At 45.7% G+C, this 17,182-nt stretch overlaps 1 protein-coding gene and 3 non-coding genes across 5 annotated transcripts; all 4 read left to right on the top strand.

Moving 5' to 3' along the window:
- The first annotated feature begins 3,908 nt into the window (after window positions 1-3,908).
- NCL (nucleolin) lies at window positions 3,909-13,692 on the top strand. Of its 2 annotated transcripts, none has more exons than XM_043578148.1 (14): window positions 3,909-4,562; window positions 5,610-5,726; window positions 7,024-7,507; window positions 7,889-8,095; window positions 8,219-8,305; window positions 8,501-8,642; window positions 9,351-9,475; window positions 10,075-10,198; window positions 10,691-10,848; window positions 11,316-11,439; window positions 11,618-11,751; window positions 12,315-12,441; window positions 12,809-13,032; window positions 13,212-13,692. In XM_043578148.1, exons 1-14 carry the CDS (start codon window positions 4,545-4,547, stop codon window positions 13,286-13,288), a joined length of 2,148 nt encoding a protein of 715 aa, XP_043434083.1. In that variant the 5' UTR covers window positions 3,909-4,544; the 3' UTR covers window positions 13,289-13,692. The 2 variants fall into 2 exon arrangements, with proteins under 2 accessions (XP_043434083.1, XP_043434084.1); XM_043578149.1 differs by lacking the exon at window positions 3,909-4,562 and adding an exon at window positions 4,841-4,960.
- LOC122482338 lies at window positions 8,350-8,418 on the top strand. The gene has a single exon (XR_006297125.1). It is a non-coding gene; the product is annotated as a small nucleolar RNA SNORD82 (small nucleolar RNA).
- On the top strand, window positions 11,871-11,951 carry LOC122482346. The gene has a single exon (XR_006297133.1). It is a non-coding gene; the product is annotated as a small nucleolar RNA SNORD20 (small nucleolar RNA).
- On the top strand, window positions 12,494-12,628 carry LOC122482325. Its single transcript, XR_006297114.1, has one exon. It is a non-coding gene; the product is annotated as a small nucleolar RNA SNORA75 (small nucleolar RNA).
- Window positions 13,693-17,182: the final 3,490 nt, after the last annotated feature.

Here is a 17,182-nt window from a genome sequence, read left to right as displayed (position 1 = left end):
TACATACATATATATATATATCGCATCTTCTTTATCCATTCATCCATTGACAGACACTTAGGTTGTTTCCGTATCTTGGCTATTGTGAATAATGCTGCAATGAACATGGGTGTGCAGACATTTCTTTGAGATCCTGTTTTCATTTCCTTTGGAAATATACCCAGAAATGGGATTGCTAGATCATATGATAGTTCTATTTTTTTTTAATGTTTATTTATTTATTTATTTATTTATTTATTTATTTATTTATTTATTTTGAGAGGGGGCGTGGAGACAGAATCCCAGGCAGGCTCCACACTGTCAGCGTAGAGCCCACGCAGGGCTTGATCTCACAAACTGTGAGATCACAACCTGAGTGAAAATCAAGAGTCGGACGTTTAACTGAGCCACCCGGGCACCCCAGTAGTTCTACTTTTTAATTTTTTGAGAAGCCTCTATATTGTTTTCCATAGTGGCTGCGCCAATTTACATTCCCTTGCATATCTTTTGTTTTTAAAGATTTTATTTTGGGGGCACCTGGGTGGCTCCTTTTCTGCTACTACTCTCTGCTCTATAAACTCCCATCCCACCCCCTCCCTCTCCTTTAGAAGACAACAGACACGAGCTACCATGATTCTCACATCCACACTCCATTCATTGAGTGGATATTTACCAAGCACCTTTTTTTTAAGAAAATTTATTTTTGTTAGCATTTGTTTGTTTTTGAGAAAGAGAGAGACAGAGTGCGTGCAGGGGAGGGACAGAGAGAAAGAGAGACACAGAATCGGAAGCAGGCTCCAGGCTCTGAGCTGTCAGCACAGAGCCCGACAGGGGGCCCAAACTCACAAACTGCAAGATTATGACCTGAGCCGGAAGGTGGATGCTTAACCGACTGAGCCACCCAGATGCCCTTTTACTAAGCATCTTTTATGCACCAGGCACTGTCTGGGCACTCAGGAGGCACTCACTGCACCAGACGGACAGTTAAGCCTTGCTGCCCCCGCCCCTCAGCCTACATTTTGGTTTACACTTACTGGGTAGCTACATAGGTGCTCTTACCTTTACTCTCAAACTGGTCTATATCAAGGGGTGACCAGCCCCTTTATTCAAGAATTCTTCCTCACCGAATCTTGTCCTCTCATTTCCTTTCTGACCTATCATCTCTCCCTCTACCGGCTCTTCCCCACAGGCTGTACAGATACGTTCATTTCCCTCTTCCAGCAGCATCAGTAGAGGGAACACTTCTCTCCCCCGGGAGTGTTTCCTACACAGGCACCCTGCACTTAGCGCTGCCAGTTCTCTGTCCAGGGCGGTGTGGCTTCTCCCCCAGCACACTGAAACAAGTCTTGCCAAGATCTCCATCATTTCTCAGTCCCAAATCCAGCAGACTCCTTCAGACCTCACCTCATTTGACCCTTTTATGGCACTGGGCACTGTTCTTTCTTTCTTCTTGAAACCCGCTGATCCCTTGGCTTCTAAAACTCCCCTCTTAGCTCTGCTTCTGCCTCTGGGGCTTCTCCCACTCCGAGATGTCTCTCATCACCGGGCCTGGGCTGCCCAGCCTTCCCCTCTCCTTGTTCTAGCTGCTATTCCGGGCATGTTCCTCATACCACCTGTGTCTGTGGCTACGTGACCATTCCTGCAGAGCCAGCTGTCTGAAACAACGGGGATCCCTCATGCACGCAACATGTCCCACACTGAACTCATTAGCTTCCTCCAAAACCTATGGCCCTGTTTGTATCACTCCACTTACACACACACACACTCAACAGATAATGGGTAAATTATCCTCCCTTCCTCTATTTGGGTCACCAAATCTGTCCATAATAACAATAGCTAATATTAGTTGAGGGCTGAGGGCTTAGTATGTGCTCTCGAAAAGTACAAGCAGCATCTCACTTAATACACATTATGACCCAAGAGGCTGGTACTATTATTATCCCCATTTCATAGGTAAAGCACCTGGGATGACAGAGTAGGGTCCCAGCTGCTCTACTTACTAGCTGTGTGACCCTGGACAAGTTAATTTACCTCTCTATGCCCTAGTTCTGTAAAACAGAGACACCTTTCTTGTAAAAGTAAATGAATCAATATGCAAAGAACTGGAATAGTGTTTGGAGCTCGGGGAACACTATATAAATACTAAGCATTACTATTTTTCTATCCCAGACTGATTCCAAAGCAAGGCACTTGAACACTAAACAACACTGAATCGTCCCATTACTTCTTTTACCCGAATCATTCACTCATTCACTTAGCAAATAATTTTCACCTCTACTGTGTCTGGCAATGCTTTAGGTGCCAGGAATACAGCAGACAACAAAGTCTATGTTCTCATGGCCAGGGAGGGAGCAAACAGACAATTAACGGCCAAGAAAAATGCCAGTAATAAGTACTTGCAGATGACTCAATTAGGGGGATGTGATAGGGAGTCCCCAAGTGATACCTTTCATTGGAGGGTCAAGGATGATCACCTCTTAAGAGGTGATATAAACTGAGATCTGAATGACAAGAAGCCAGCCACACCAATAGTTGTAGAATATTGTCACTTGATCATGCCCACCTCTCATCTCTCATCTCTCCAGGCTCTTCCTCTGAGTCCCCTAATCTTGCTCTGTGCCAAACTGCTTGAAAACACCAGAGTCTTCTTATTCCACCATGTCTGGGCCCATGCTGTTCTTTTTGTCCCCCATAACCCAGTAAGTGTCCCCTTGGTCCCCATCCCAGAGTTCAAAATATGAACTTCCTCAGGGGGTCTCCATAGGTCAGAAAAGCAGGGTGCTGACCCCAGAACTGGCCCCAACCTCCTCCCTAATCAGAGCCCCAGTGGCTAGCTGTGGGTTTCCTACACACTCAGTCCCAGGAGTATGCTAGTTAAGCATTGCAAAATAACTTGATTGCTCCCTAAGAATCCCCATGGGCCCTTGTTAAAATACAAAATCCTGGTCCCCAATTCAAACCTCTTTAATTAGGATCTCCAGAGGCAACTCTGGACATCAGTTCAATTGTGGAAATATCATCATAGCTGAAGGTATCCTGGTTTTGCAGAAACGTTTATTTTTATTAAAAAAATTTTTTTTAGTGTTTATTTATTTGAGGGGGGAAGGGTGGAGAGAGAGAGAGAGACGGAGAGACAGAATCTGAAGCAGGATCCAGGCTCGGAGGTGTCAGCACAGAACCCGATGCGGGGCTAGAACCCATGAACCGTGAGATCATGACCTGAGCCTGAGCAGAAGTTGGAAGCTTAACCGAATGAGCCACCCAGGCAACCCTGCAGAGACATTTAGATACCAGACGCCCAGGATATATCCTAGGCAGGCTCTATACTGAAGGAAGTGCTCTGGGTCAAGTTTGGCACCAACTAAATTTGCCCGCAGTGACCCATCAGAACTGGCAAAAGCACCACCCAAAGAACCTCCTGTGCCTCTGCCATTGAGGAAACCTTTCCTTGCCTCTTTTGACTAACTCCTGGACCATTTGGTGAGACTGACTTCTAAGTCACATTTTAATTTATGTTTTAGTCCCAAATAACAAAAAGGGGAACTTGTGAGTGGTCAAAGGGTTGGCCTGTGGTTGGCCTCACCAAGTTCCTCTCCCCACCCCAGTTATAATGCCCGGTGACCACCAGAAAGTTATCTCTCCGGTCTTGTTTCTCGTTGGGAGAAATACCCAGCTCATGAGGCTACTTGACACTAAATGTAATGTTTGTGCACTGTTCACAGACATAGGCGACTGTCTTTATTAACAGCTCTTAGGAGGCAGCTTCAGGCACGTGGCCTGGGAGAGAATCACCTGCAGACGGGGATTTTCTGGCTCGGGTTCATTGGCGGGCCAGGCTGAAGTGCGCCTCCTACGCGGGCGCTGTGAACCTGGCGGTCCCTTTATTTCGGGAGGTCTCGGGCTCATCAGCAGGGAAATGGGGACGAACTACTCTCTCCACGGCCGCCGGGCGGCTCAGCGTGGAGAGCGGGCTGCAGCCGCTCGTGGGGTCGCCCAAGATCTCCACGGACCCCTCCCCCGAGGAGACAGGACACCGACACGGTCAAGTACCTGAGACTACCCATATGCAGCCGCCCGCGTCTCGGGAACTAGCGGCGCCAAAAGCGTCAGTCCCACGGCGCAAGCGCCGCGAGCGCGGGCAGCGAAGAGGCTCTTCAGGAACCGCGCGCCTACCACCCAATCAGAGCCGGCCTTGCACAAAGCGAATCCCGCCCCCAGGGCGCCGCCACCGAATCCCCTCCCCCTCCCGTGCCCGCCTCGGCCCGCCCACTCCTGCCTGCGCCCCGCCTCGCGCCGTTCTTGGGTAGAGGCTCGCGATTGGTCCATAGGATGGACGCAACCTCTGGTTGGCCGAGACGGAGTCACGAGGACGCCGTCGTCGCCTTTCCAGAGGCGATTACTGGGCAGGCTCAGTCTTTCGCCTCAGTCTCGAGCTCTAGCTGGCAGCCAAGCATACGTGCTCCGGGATATTCTGTACCAGCGGCCGCCATCGCCGTCGCTTGGGTTCCTCTGGACTCGTCTGCGCCACTCGCCCGCCACACACTCCGCCGGTCTACGCCGCCATCATGGTGAAGCTCGCAAAAGTAAGAAGCCTGCTTGCGCAAGCATGGACGTCGAGGCCTGCTTTCTGAGGAGGGCGCGCGCGGCGCCGCGAGGAGGAGGGCCTGCGCGCCGTCCCGGGCGCGTTCGAGGGCGCCATGCTGCGGGAAATCTCGCGCGGTTAGCGGGGAGGTCTCGCGTTTTTTGGCTAATCGGTGGCGAGGTGAAGGGCTTCGGCAGGTTCCGCGGGTGGTTGTGGTGGGGCGGAAAGACTTCGAGACTGAGTGGGGAGGGGGCGCCGGGCCTTGGGGTGGAGGGATGATGCCAAACTCCTGCGACGGGCCGAAGCGGGGCCCCGCCTCCTGACGCACGTGCCCCAGCGCGCGGCCCGCCACGTGGGCCGCGCCGCGTGTGTCCCGGCGTCTGCGGAGGGGACCTGGCCGTGAGTTGGGGAGAGGCGGGACTGCTTTAAACGGAGGGCCTGCGGCCTACAGGATGTCGGCTCCGGCCAGACGGGCGGGTACGAGGTGGGCTCCAGGAGGATGCCCTGCCTCGTGCTTTTTATGCTGTGCTGCGCGCACATGGTGACCTGCGCGGTATCTTCACGTGGCTCCGCCGGGTCTGGAAGGGGCGGGGTTTCCACGGGAAAGAACTTCGGAAGAGCGAAGGTTGTAAGGGCGAGCGTGGTTTTTTGAAAACTTGTCTTAAAGACCCTCACCACCCCGACTTTGGATTCAGGCGAGAGTGTAGGTTGTGGTGCCAGAATTAACCAAAGGCTTTTTTAAGGTAGTTCCCCCCACGCGGTAAAGAGCTGTGGGTTGTTGGCCGTTAAAATGGGCCAGTTGTCTGTACTGTTAAAACCATTCGTGATGTTTGTAAATCACAGGGAAAATGGGGGAGCGGGGCTCAAGAGTCTTACCGCTTTAACGTTGACCTCAGTACTAGTTTACCTAGTAGTTCACGTGTCAGTATTTTTATCCAGCAGTCTGAAAAGCGGATTTAAAAAAAGGAGGTGGCTTACTACGCTTAAGAATGATGGGAAAATATGGTCTGAGATGTTGGAGGTGTGATGTGCTAATTGTTTGTTTTAGGCTGGTAAAAATCAAAGTGACCCCAAGAAAATGGCTCCTCCCCCTAAGGAGGTAGAAGAAGACAGTGAAGATGAGGAAATGTCAGAAGATGAAGATGATGATAGCAGTGGAGAAGAGGTAATTATATATAGCTTCATGCCGAGTTGTGTTAAACTACGAAATGGAGAGTTAAAACAGGTGGTATCAAATGTCTGAAAATACTGGCAAAAATAAGATTATATTCATTCATCCATGGTCTGCGGAGATTGTTTCCCAAGCTCTTCATTGGCATGTTGAGATACAGGGTAAGTATTTGAATGAATTTGACAGAAAAGATTTAGAGTCTCCTTTTCCTGTGCTCTATGTAGGGCTTGGTGCCATATGTTGTATTAAATCGTGACATTTTTCTAGTTTTAGTATGTTAGGCCAACACACTGGATGAATAAACAGCCTGGACTGTTAAGTGTCTAGTAAGTGGCATTGCTGAGCATTGTTTTCAGGTCTCGGTTAGCCTTACCAGATCCTTTCCTAGCCTCCAAGCAGGATTGATTATGAGCTGTGTGATACTAGTTACTGTTAACGTCTTGGTGTGGGTTGAGGGTGGCCACCTCTCTGTGTTAACCTGGTAACATGCCTGGCTACTGTTTGCTCACTGTAAAGACCACTAATCCCTATATTTTTGCCTAGATTTGTTGAGGATTTGATAAAGGTTTTACTGTTAATTCATTACCTGATGAAACTAGCAGCAAAAAGTGGCTTTGAGTGTAAAATTAAGGTAGACGAATGGAAGTTTTTATCAAGCTTAAGATGCTCACTCTTTATTAATTTTGCAAGGGTTGACTGTCCAGTCTATTTGTTACTCATTTTATTTTCTAGTTCTAAGAATGAGCTTTTTATACCAGCACCCACTGTAAGAATCCTAAATGATTAAGTAGTACTTAACAAGTAGCGCTTTCTGCGTGCAAGACTCCTAATAGATATGCCAACTCATAATCTCTCTAACAGTATGAGAGGTTGATGTTATTATCCTTTACAGACGAGGAAAAAAAAGTTGAGGCTTAAAAGTTATTTTAAGCTTTTCCTAAGGCTGTTAAAGTGGCAGGTAGGATCCAAACTGACTGTTGTCAGAGTCCATATTAAGCTGTGCCACTTTAAATGCAGTTAGAATGTATGAAGTACAGGAATTCAGAGGTATTTTAACTGTTAAGAGCAGTTTCTTATGCTTCAGTATTGTATTTTATCTGAAGAAGAAGGCTGTGACTTCGGGCACATGGGAGGACCCAATGTCATGGCCCTGTAGTTTAACACACTAACATACATCTAATGCGTGTGGTCTTGAGCCAGAACCAGTGTGAGAATTTAGTACTTGCTCATGGGACCAAGGCACTCTTCGGGATTGGAAACAGATTTATGTTTGGTTTTATTTATTCTTCAGGTTATCATTCCTCAGAAAAAAGGCAAGAAGGCTGCCGCAACTCCAGCAAAGAAGGTGATGGTTTCCCCAACAAAAAAGGTTGCAGTCGCCACACCAGCCAAGAAAGCAGTTGTCACCCCTGGCAAAAAGGCAGCAGCCACACCAGCCAAAAAAACCGTTGCACCAGCCAAAGCAGTAGCAACACCTGGCAAGAAGGGAGCCACCCCGGGCAAGGCATTGGTAGCAACTCCTGGTAAGAAAGGAGCAGCCACCCCAGCCAAGGGAGCAAAGAATGGGAAGAATGCCAAGAAGGAAGACAGTGATGAGGAAGATGACGAGGACAGTGACGAGGAGGATGAGGAAGAGGAGGAAGAAGAGGAGGATGAATTCGAGCCGGCAGTGATGAAAGCCGCCGCTGCTGCCCCTGCCTCAGATGATGAGGACGACGACGACGAGGAGGAAGATGATGAGGATGAGGAAGAGGATGAGGATGAGGATGACGATGGTAAGGAGTTCTTTTGTTTCCGGACTAGTTTTTAGAAGGTGCATTAGAGGTGAGGTTTTGGCAGTAATGCTACACATTCCAGGACGGTCTAGGAGTTAAATGAAAATCCTCCCAGGGATTTTCTGGGTTGTCTGTGGTACAGAAGTCTTAAGTCACCCAAAATGATTGCCTGCCCCTGAGAAAATGTTTAAAATGGCCTATTTTGTGAGTATTTTTCATAAGGTGGGATTTGCTTCCAACAGATCTGTTTACTCCTTTCTGTAACTGCTAAGCACGGTGGCGTTGATAGGATTGCATTTCTTTTCCTTTAGATTTTCCAAGAACTAAAGTTGGTTTGGGGAGAATTCTCTTGAGTTTTTGAGTAAGTTGCATCTCTTTCAGACTCTGAAGAAGAAGCTATGGAGACCACACCAGCCAAAGGAAAGAAAATCCCTGCAAAAGCCGTTCCTGTGAAGGCCAAGAGTGCAGCTGAAGATGAAGATGAGGAGGAGGATGATGAGGATGAAGATGAGGAGGATGATGAGGAAGAGGAGGATGATGATGAGGAAGAAGAGGAGGAGGAGGAGGAGGAAGAAGAAGAAGAAGAAGGTAATCAAGTTAGATTCTGAAGTACAGTGATAAAACTTACAGAGGTTACTTGGGGGAAAGAAAAGGCACTTCAGTGTGTGTGACTACTCACTGGTAACAGAGTGTTGAAAATCTTGTGTACAGAGCCTGTTAAAGAAGCACCTGGAAAGCGAAAGAAGGAAATGGCCAAACAGAAAGCGGCTCCTGAAGCCAAGAAACAGAAAGTAGAAGGTAACTTGCAGAATGGGGGGTAGGGGAAGGGTGTGGCACCTCATTGCACAAGTGATGAACAGCAGAGGGACTTAATACTGAAGCCTGATGTGATATTGTGATGTCTGATGTGCTCTGTGTAGAAATTTCACACTGGAAATTTAAGTTCATGCCATACTTTATAAATAGACTAATTTGAATTCCTGCTTTGTACAGGTACAGAACCAACTACATCATTCAATCTTTTTGTTGGAAACCTGAATTTCAGCAAATCTGCTCCTGAATTAAAAACAGGCATTAGTGATATTTTTGCTAAAAATGATCTTGCTGTTGTGGATGTCAGAATTGGTGTGTCTAGGTGAGTATGGAGGAATTCTGCACATTACTCCTGGATTTGTAAGTTCTCAAATATTAGACATTAATGAGTTAAGTTACTAAATTATCAAAACATACAATCCCAAATTGAAGTTTCTAAAATCTCCCTTACATTTTGTTACAGCGTTAATTTTTAGTAAGTTACAAGATTTGAATCTTAGGTTTCTAGAAAGATCTGAAACTACTGGATTTGAAGAGATATAATGGTTCTAACTTCCATTTATTTTGAGAGAGAGCACAAGTGGGGGAGGGGCAGCAAGAGAGGGAGAGAGAGAATCCCAAGCAGGCTCCGAGCTGCCAGCACAGAGCCCAGTGTGGGGTTCGAGCACAGGAAGCTGTGAGATCATGGCCTGAGCCGAAACCAAGGGTCAGACGCTTAACCAACTGAGCCACCCAGGAGCCCCTAAACCAGGTTCTTTTGATTGCTGTTAGTATCAATTGTTAGGAGCAGTATGGCTAATACAGACCTCAAAGGTGAACTTGCATCAGTTCCCTGATACCTTGCTCTATAGCAGCAGTTTAATAGAGCCTTGACTTCTGTTAAGACCATAGGTTTTTCTTTGCTTAATTCTTGTTTGCATCATCACATCGTCACATTTTGCTTGCCCGGAAGGGATTGTGTAGTCATGTTTTCATGGGGTTTTTTTCCCCTCATTCGTAATTTTGCATTTTTCATCTTACTGTCTTAAAGGAAGTTTGGCTATGTGGATTTTGAATCTGCTGAAGATCTGGAAAAAGCTTTGGAACTCACTGGTTTAAAAGTCTTTGGCAATGAAATTAAACTAGAAAAACCAAAGGGAAAAGACAGTAAGAAAGGTATGTAAGACTGGGTAATTGTGATAACTGACCTCTAACTTCTTAATGGTTATATATCTAGTCGGGAGCTAGTTGGCCAGGGTAAATAGTTTAACTTTTATTGGTTTCCTTATAATGTGAGGGTTTAAATGAGTTCAAGTGATAAATGTACTGCTTGCCGGTTTTCTAAATTCCCGAGCAAGAATACACTTCTTTAAAAAAGAATTGGTTAATAGAGGTCTTTCCTCAATAGAACTAGATTAGATCCTAACTATTCTTTTTGTGTTCTTTATCTTTTCTCTCTTTGTCATGTTTCAAAATGTATGTTCGTAATCTTAATTCAAAAAGTATTTAGCACCTGTTTTAGTTTGAGCACTGCTGTGAGTATCCAACACGCAATTTGATTTCACTGGTGACAGCAGCTTGTGTTTTTGCCATTTGCTGCATCTCTATACTTCCGTGCCGTGTATAAGTGGGTGTACGTATATGTACATGCCTTGTATATTGTAGGATCTCAAATTATTTGTTGAACAGAACTTTTCCATTAGTTCTTCGGGGAGGGGAGAGTATGTCTTTCAAGCAATACACTTCATTTGTTTGGTTTTTTTTTTTTAACCTAGATCGAGACGCAAGAACACTTTTGGCTAAAAATCTGCCTTACAAAGTTACTCAGGATGAATTAAAAGAAGTATTTGAAGATGCTGTGGAAATCAGATTAGTCAGCAAGGATGGAAAGAGTAAAGGGTATGTTTTGTGTGTAAGGAATGTCGACTTCCATTAAAATTAATGTACTTCTGATTTTATAAAAGAAATTTTGATCTCACTTTCCTGGGTGTGTGATTGGTGCAAACTAGTCTTTAACCAGTGCCTTAACTTCCTACCTGGGCAGTGGGAAAACATACTTTAGGGTCATTGTAAAAGACTCCAAATATATACAAAGTATTGTGAAATGTACCTAGCTCTGTAAGTAATAGCAGTTGTGCAGTGAGATGGGGTTACCATGAACAAGTTTTCTAGGTGTGCTTGGCAACCTGTAGTGGAAGGAAAATTTTAATGGACAAGTGAAACATGGCAGGAAACCAGAACGAACATTTCAGTTCTTTAAGAACATTTTTACTGTACTCATTTGAAACAAGGTTCTGTTGGTGAGATTAGAACATTTGTGTTAACATGGTTTTTTTTTTTTTAATCCGTGTTTTTTAAAGTTCTTAATGTCTTTTTTTTCTACTGTTGCAGGATTGCTTATATTGAATTTAAGACAGAAGCTGATGCAGAAAAAACCTTGGAAGAAAAGCAGGGAACAGAGATAGATGGGCGATCTATTTCCCTGTACTATACTGGAGAGAAGGGTCAAAATCAAGACTATAGAGGTGGAAAGAATAGCACTTGGAGTGGTAAGAATTTACAGAATTCCAGGATTGATGGAGGGACATCTTTGCATTTTTACTTTTTTTTTTTTAAGTTCACTAGTAAATCAGATGTAGCTCTAGATCGGTCAAGTTCTGTATCTCTATGGTAGTAATTCAGTGTCTTGAGTGAGGTGTATGAAGTCGTTTTGCATTGGAACATAGACAATCTCCCTGTGTGTTTGACCCTTTAAAGGACTTCGATGATATGCGCCTTTAAATTAGAATATTTGTTCTAGGAACATATAAACAAATAGCTTTTACATATTTAGGTAATGGGAATATAATAGTGCATGGTAAGTACTCAGTATGAGTAACAAGTGGAAGTCCACCTGCATGTCCATTGACATGTTAATTCTTCCCAGTCGTAGAAGTTCTCGAATAAGGTATAGCTGTGACTGAACTTAGGAACCATTGTTTCAGAGTCTTCATTTGGCTTTTTTTTTTCTTTGTAGGTGAATCAAAAACTCTGGTTTTAAGCAATCTCTCCTACAATGCAACAGAAGAAACTCTTCAAGAAGTATTTGAGAAGGCGACTTTTATTAAAGTGCCCCAGAACCAAAATGGCAAATCTAAAGGGTAAAATAATTAGTATGGTTAGGATATTAATTATGGGCTTTAAGAGGCTGAATCATTTTAGCTCACAAATTGGGTATAAAGAGCATCATTTAAGTATCTCTTTGGTGGCATTAGATGTCTGCAGCCCAGCAACTTATGTGCTTGGTAACTAACTCTAAGTATTGATGATTATTCTCAGGTATGCATTTATAGAATTTGCTTCATTTGAAGATGCTAAAGAAGCTTTAAATTCCTGTAATAAAAGGGAAATTGAGGGCAGAGCAATCAGGCTGGAGTTGCAAGGACCCAGGGGATCACCTAATGCAAGAAGCCGTAAGTTACGTTTAACATGGTGTTATGTTGAGGGTCGGCACTCCTCGGTGCTATGCTGCGTCATTGTCTAGTTTAGAGGTGAACGTTTGTGTTTCCTGTTGCTGCTGAGTGAAGGATACTGGATATGATGATTGATTATCTGAGAACATAACTGATGAAATCCCAAGAAAATTCCTCTAGATAGTCAAGTTCTGATCCAGTGAGGTCTTCCAGCAGCACATTCGCCCACAGTTACTGCCCTATGTGGTGATTGTAACAGCTGCCAGCTTGTTTAGGGATTGCTGTCTTTGCATTGCTTTTCCTTCTTTCCATAAAGGATCTGAGACAGGACCTCAGCCGCTCTGGTGATATAAACTTGAGATGATTGATCTATGCCTTTTGCTTTAATTGAGCACTAGTTTGCTAAGTTGCTTTTATGTGCCTTTTTTCCAGAGATTTTTAAGTGAAAGGCTAGCTTCTGCTAAGCCGAGCATTCTCGGCCAGTAGTCCCATACTGGACGTTATTAAAAGCTACCATCTGGTTATTGTGGCTTTAGGTAAAATGTGCAATTTTTCTTCCGTAGAGCCGTCCAAAACTTTGTTTGTCAAAGGTCTGTCTGAGGATACCACAGAAGAAACATTAAAGGAATCGTTCGACGGCTCTGTTCGGGCAAGGATAGTCACTGACCGGGAGACTGGGTCCTCCAAAGGGTAAGATGAAAGGAAATACTTGTCCACGCAGCGGAGACCTCCTTTCTAGTATACCTTCTCACTGAGCTCCTTTCTGTCGATCGGTGGCAGTTTATGGATTCGCACGAGAAGAAGAGACAATTCACAGTTAGCGTTATTTTGCCCTCTGTCTTCACAGAGGTATATTCTGCTGATCTGTGAGACATTTCTGGGGGTCGATAAAATGAGTTTCAGCCTTCCACAGGAAGTCTTTCACTCTGTCACTTGGGTCTTTCCTCCACTGAGCAAATCTACTTCCTGTGGAATCAGTGTCCCAACATGTGAGGTTAATCTTGGCACTTGAGGTATGTGTTCTTTCTATAACGAGTAATCTCATTTGGCATTTCAGGTTTGGTTTTGTAGACTTCAACAGTGAGGAAGATGCCAAAGCTGCCAAGGAGGCCATGGAAGATGGTGAAATTGATGGAAACAAAGTTACTTTGGACTGGGCCAAACCGAAGGGTGAAGGTGGCTTTGGAGGTCGCGGTGGAGGCAGAGGTGGCTTTGGAGGCCGAGGTGGTGGCAGAGGAGGCCGAGGTGGATTTGGTGGCAGAGGCCGGGGAGGCTTTGGAGGTAAGGAGGCTGGGGCTTCCTCTGTGTGTGCACTGGACACTGGCACGTGTCCTTCACAATGTGTCCAGAGCCCAGGGCAGGGTTCCTGCATCAACCTCCAGGTTGTCACTGATCACTGTGGGGAGGGGAGGGCTCCTGGCTGCTTTGTACTCATTCTTCAATGTCTTGGCTTCCTTTAGGGCGAGGAGGCTTCCGAGGAGGCAGAGGAGGAGGGGGAGACCACAAGCCACAAGGAAAGAAGACGAAGTTTGAATAGTTTCTTCCATCCCTCTGTCTTTACCCTCTTCTGTTTGAAAGAAAAGGACTCTGGGGTTTTTACTCTGTTACCTGATCAATGACAGAGCCTTCTGAGGACATTCCGAGACAGTATACAGTCCTGTGGTCTACTTGGAAGTTCGTATAGATAACATTTCAAGGGAGATACCCTGTTGGTTTTGACTGGATATTCATATAAACTTTTTAAAGAGATGAGTGATAGAGCTAATCCTTATCTGTAAGTTTTGAATTTATATTGTTTCTTCCCATGTACAAAACCATTTTTTTCCTACGAATAGTTTTGTTTTTGTTTTTTTGCGTTGGGGGGGTGTAAAGGAAAGCAGAATGTTTTATCATGATTTTTGCTTCAGCAACTTTGGGACAAATTAAAAGTCCTAAACTCTGGTGCCAGACTTGTACTTCCTAGAGTGTCTCCTGGAATACCACTGCAGGTGGAGCGTGGCAGAGCCAGCTCTGTGGCTCCAGATCACCCCACCCCACCCCACCCCACCCCCTGCCATGGAAATGCTTGTTACATTGGGTTCAAGTATCCTGGCTACAAGTTTTGGTGAGATGGTTGGTAAAGTGACTTGAAAGGCTTATTGGAAATCTGCTGTGGCTTATCCTGTTTGTTGCAGGCCTGAGGATCAGGTGTTCTGAAGAAGTACTCTGGAGAGGGGCTAGGAGCACATTGGTCAGGCCTCCTGAAACCTGCAGCTGAGAGCATGGATTCTGGAATTGACGATAATTCAATAGAATTTGTGCTAGATGAATGCACCAGTGGGGGCTTGGGGATTATGGTGAGCCTGGGGAAGAAAACCAAGTCCAGTAGGTGGACCCTTGTGTTTTGTAAATCTTCCAACAACCTCTGGTTCAACCAACCAAGTAAGGGCTCTGATATTACACGATATTCAGTATTCACTAATTTACTCCTTATTCCCTCTAGCACTACTAGTAATCAAGGGCCCCAAGGTCTATGCCAGCAGATTAACAGGATTACTGAATGATGCCCCCTAGATGCTGTGGAGCAGAGATGTTAAAACAGCCATCCAAAAAGCCCATGGACTCTAACCACCTGTTTTAGACTAGTCAAAGTGCCAAATCAAAATGTAGGTGGGTGTCTGGCTGGTAGAACATGTGACTTTTTAGTTTCAACACTTATTTTGAGAGTGCAAGAACCCCAAGCAGGCTCTGAGCTGTCAGCGCAGAGCCTGACCTGGGACTTGATCCCACAAACTGTGAGATCATGACCTGAACTGAAATTGAGTGGGATGCTCAACTGAGAGAGCCACCCAGGTGCCCCGTTAAAAACCATTAAAAAAAAAAATCTTGATTTGGCTCAGGTCATGGTCTCCGGGGTTTGTGGGATTGCCTGCTTGGGGTTCTCGGTCCTCTCTGTCTCTCCCCTGCTTGTGCTTGCTCTCAAATATTTAAAAAACCAACTCTTTTGCATTTTAGCAAAATAAAATATTTTTGAGAGCAGGGGAGGGGCAGAGAGAGGAGGACAGGATGGAAGTGGCCTCTGCGGACCGCTTGTGACACGTAACCAATGGAGTCACCCAGGTGTCTCTTATAATACATTTTTAATGTTGAGCGTACAAAGAAAAGGGGCTCCAGGGTGGTTCAGTTAAGTATTCGACTTCTGCTCCGGTCATGATTGCAGGGTTCATGAGTTCAAGCCCCACGTCAGGCTCTGCTGACAGCTCAGAGCCTGGAGCTCTCTTTCTGCCCCTCCCCTGCTCATGTTCTCTCTTAAAAATAAACATCAAAAAAGTGTTTTTGTAAGTAAATGTCCGTTTTAGGCCTGGTTGAGTTTCACTGTGGGTGAAGGAAATCTCAACTGTATGCATATTTTTTGCAGCTTAAGCTAGTCTTGTGGATATGGGGGATAGCTATGATGGCCTGCTTTGAGGGTGAGCGCACCAGTGGAAGCTTGTTGCTGCTATGAAGGTCAAGCCAGCAAGCAGATATTCTTGGATAAACTTAAAAAAAAGCTTGGCAGCCTGTGTTTCTCTGGATTCAAAAGTTGCTGTTCACTCAGTGGAGTTCAGACTGCCTAATGTCAAAATTTGCATCCGGGCAAAACAGTGTCCCAAAACTGGGCTAGCAAGGGCTGTGAGGTTGGTGTTTGCATCTCCTGAGACCTAGTAAAGGAGGATTCTAGGGTTGTCGTGACCCTACAGCCTTCTCTCGTGTAGGTGCTTGCCCTGGTTGGCTACTCTACCTGGCAGGCCTAGAGGTTTAAATAAACCTGAAAAGTTATTTGGCCATTAGGAACAGAGACCAGGGTTGCTATGAGTCCAGGCCCAGCACAGCCAGTGCCTAAGTACCTGTTACTAAATAGGACTTTACAGCCTTAGAGGTGTGGGGTGTCTGTGGGTTCCCTTGCTGAAGGAAGAGAAACGTATTCCACCATTAGAATTGCTCTTGGGGTGTCTGGCTGGTGCAGTCAAACATCTGACTTGGGCTCAGGTCATGATATGGTTTGTGAGTTCAAGCCCCAAATCGGGCTCTGCTGTCGGTCCTGAGCCCACTTGGGATCTTCTGTTCCCCTGTCTGCTCTTCCTTTCCTGTCTCAAACATAAAAATCTAGAATCACTGTACACATGTACTTTAATAAGCGAATGCTGCTGATGGTGTGCCTTCCCTCAGGCACTTCCCTCAGCCCCACCATACGCCTGATGTGGGTGGAAAAGTAAGGTTCGTTCTCCCTTTCTGCTGTTCAGTTCCTCACCATTAAATTGGGGACAGTCCAGTCCTGTTATTACTGGTTGTTCCAGGGGTGGTGTGCTGACTTGTGTGGAATGGAGAGGAGGTTGGAGGGTAGTCCGTCACCCTGGAAGGCCAAGGAGGAGCATTAACGCTTACCTTTAACTAGAGGTACCTAGACTAGAACCCTGCAAACGTCTTAATTCTTGCCTCCCGGACACCGGTCTGGTCTCCTGGTTGGTGGGCCGGGTGAAGGTTTTGCAGCCATTTTAGAAAAGCAGCTCCCGTTGGCAAATGGTTGTCACCACTTCTGTCATTCTTCCAGCAGGTGGCAGCACATCCACAAGGATGTGGAAACCTAAGGCTGCGTTTCAGGGCAATGTGTTTTTTTTTCTTTTATTTATTTTTTTAATTGTTTCATTTTATATTAGAGACTCTGAAGCACGCTCCAGGCTCCGAGCTGTCAATGCAGAGCCTGAAGTGGGGCTCGAACTCACCAGCAGTGAGATCATGACCTGAGCCAAAGTCGACGGAGCCTCCCAGGTGCCCCGTGGTGTTTTTTTGTTTTGTTTTTTTAATGTTTATTTAACACATTAAAGAGAGCGCACAAGCGAGTGAAGGGCAGAGAGAAAAAAATCCCAAGCAGGCTCTGTGCTGTGCTGTCTCTGCCCACGAACTGGAAGATCATGACCTGAGCTGAGATCAAGAGTTGGACACTTAACTGAGCCACCCAGGTGCTCCTAGGCCAATGTGTCTTTAACTTCAAATTTACACTTGGATTACGTGATGGGGCTTGGGAGTCTGCAGGAAGTCCACTCAGCACACTAAGAGATGCTGTGGAATGCACAGAGAACTCAATTTCATGGAATGGTTGGCCTGTGCCCTTTCCCAGAGGTATCCCATTTTTGTATGCTTGGTTCACTGTCTCTTTGTATCTCAATCTGTTTCCCCTCAGCCTAAAAAAGTGCCAAAAGTTTTCTCGTCAAAAGAATTGTCCCCTGACCCGACCTCCCCACCCAGCTGTTGCCACTTGCCTTCATTGCCAAACTTTGAGAAGGACCACACTCCTGAGTCCCACTCCTTGTCCCTAGCATTGTGACTTATGTCCCTTTGCTTCCTTGCAGCATTTGACAGATGAGCCCTCCTTCCTGCCTGAAACTTCCTTCCCCGCCCTTAGAAAACCTGG

Source organism: Prionailurus bengalensis, chromosome C1 (assembly GCF_016509475.1).
Source record: "Prionailurus bengalensis isolate Pbe53 chromosome C1, Fcat_Pben_1.1_paternal_pri, whole genome shotgun sequence".
Taxonomy (NCBI): Eukaryota; Metazoa; Chordata; class Mammalia; order Carnivora; family Felidae; genus Prionailurus; species Prionailurus bengalensis.
The sequence above is the reverse complement of the archived record's forward strand: the minus strand, read 5'-3'. Positions and strand labels throughout refer to the sequence as shown.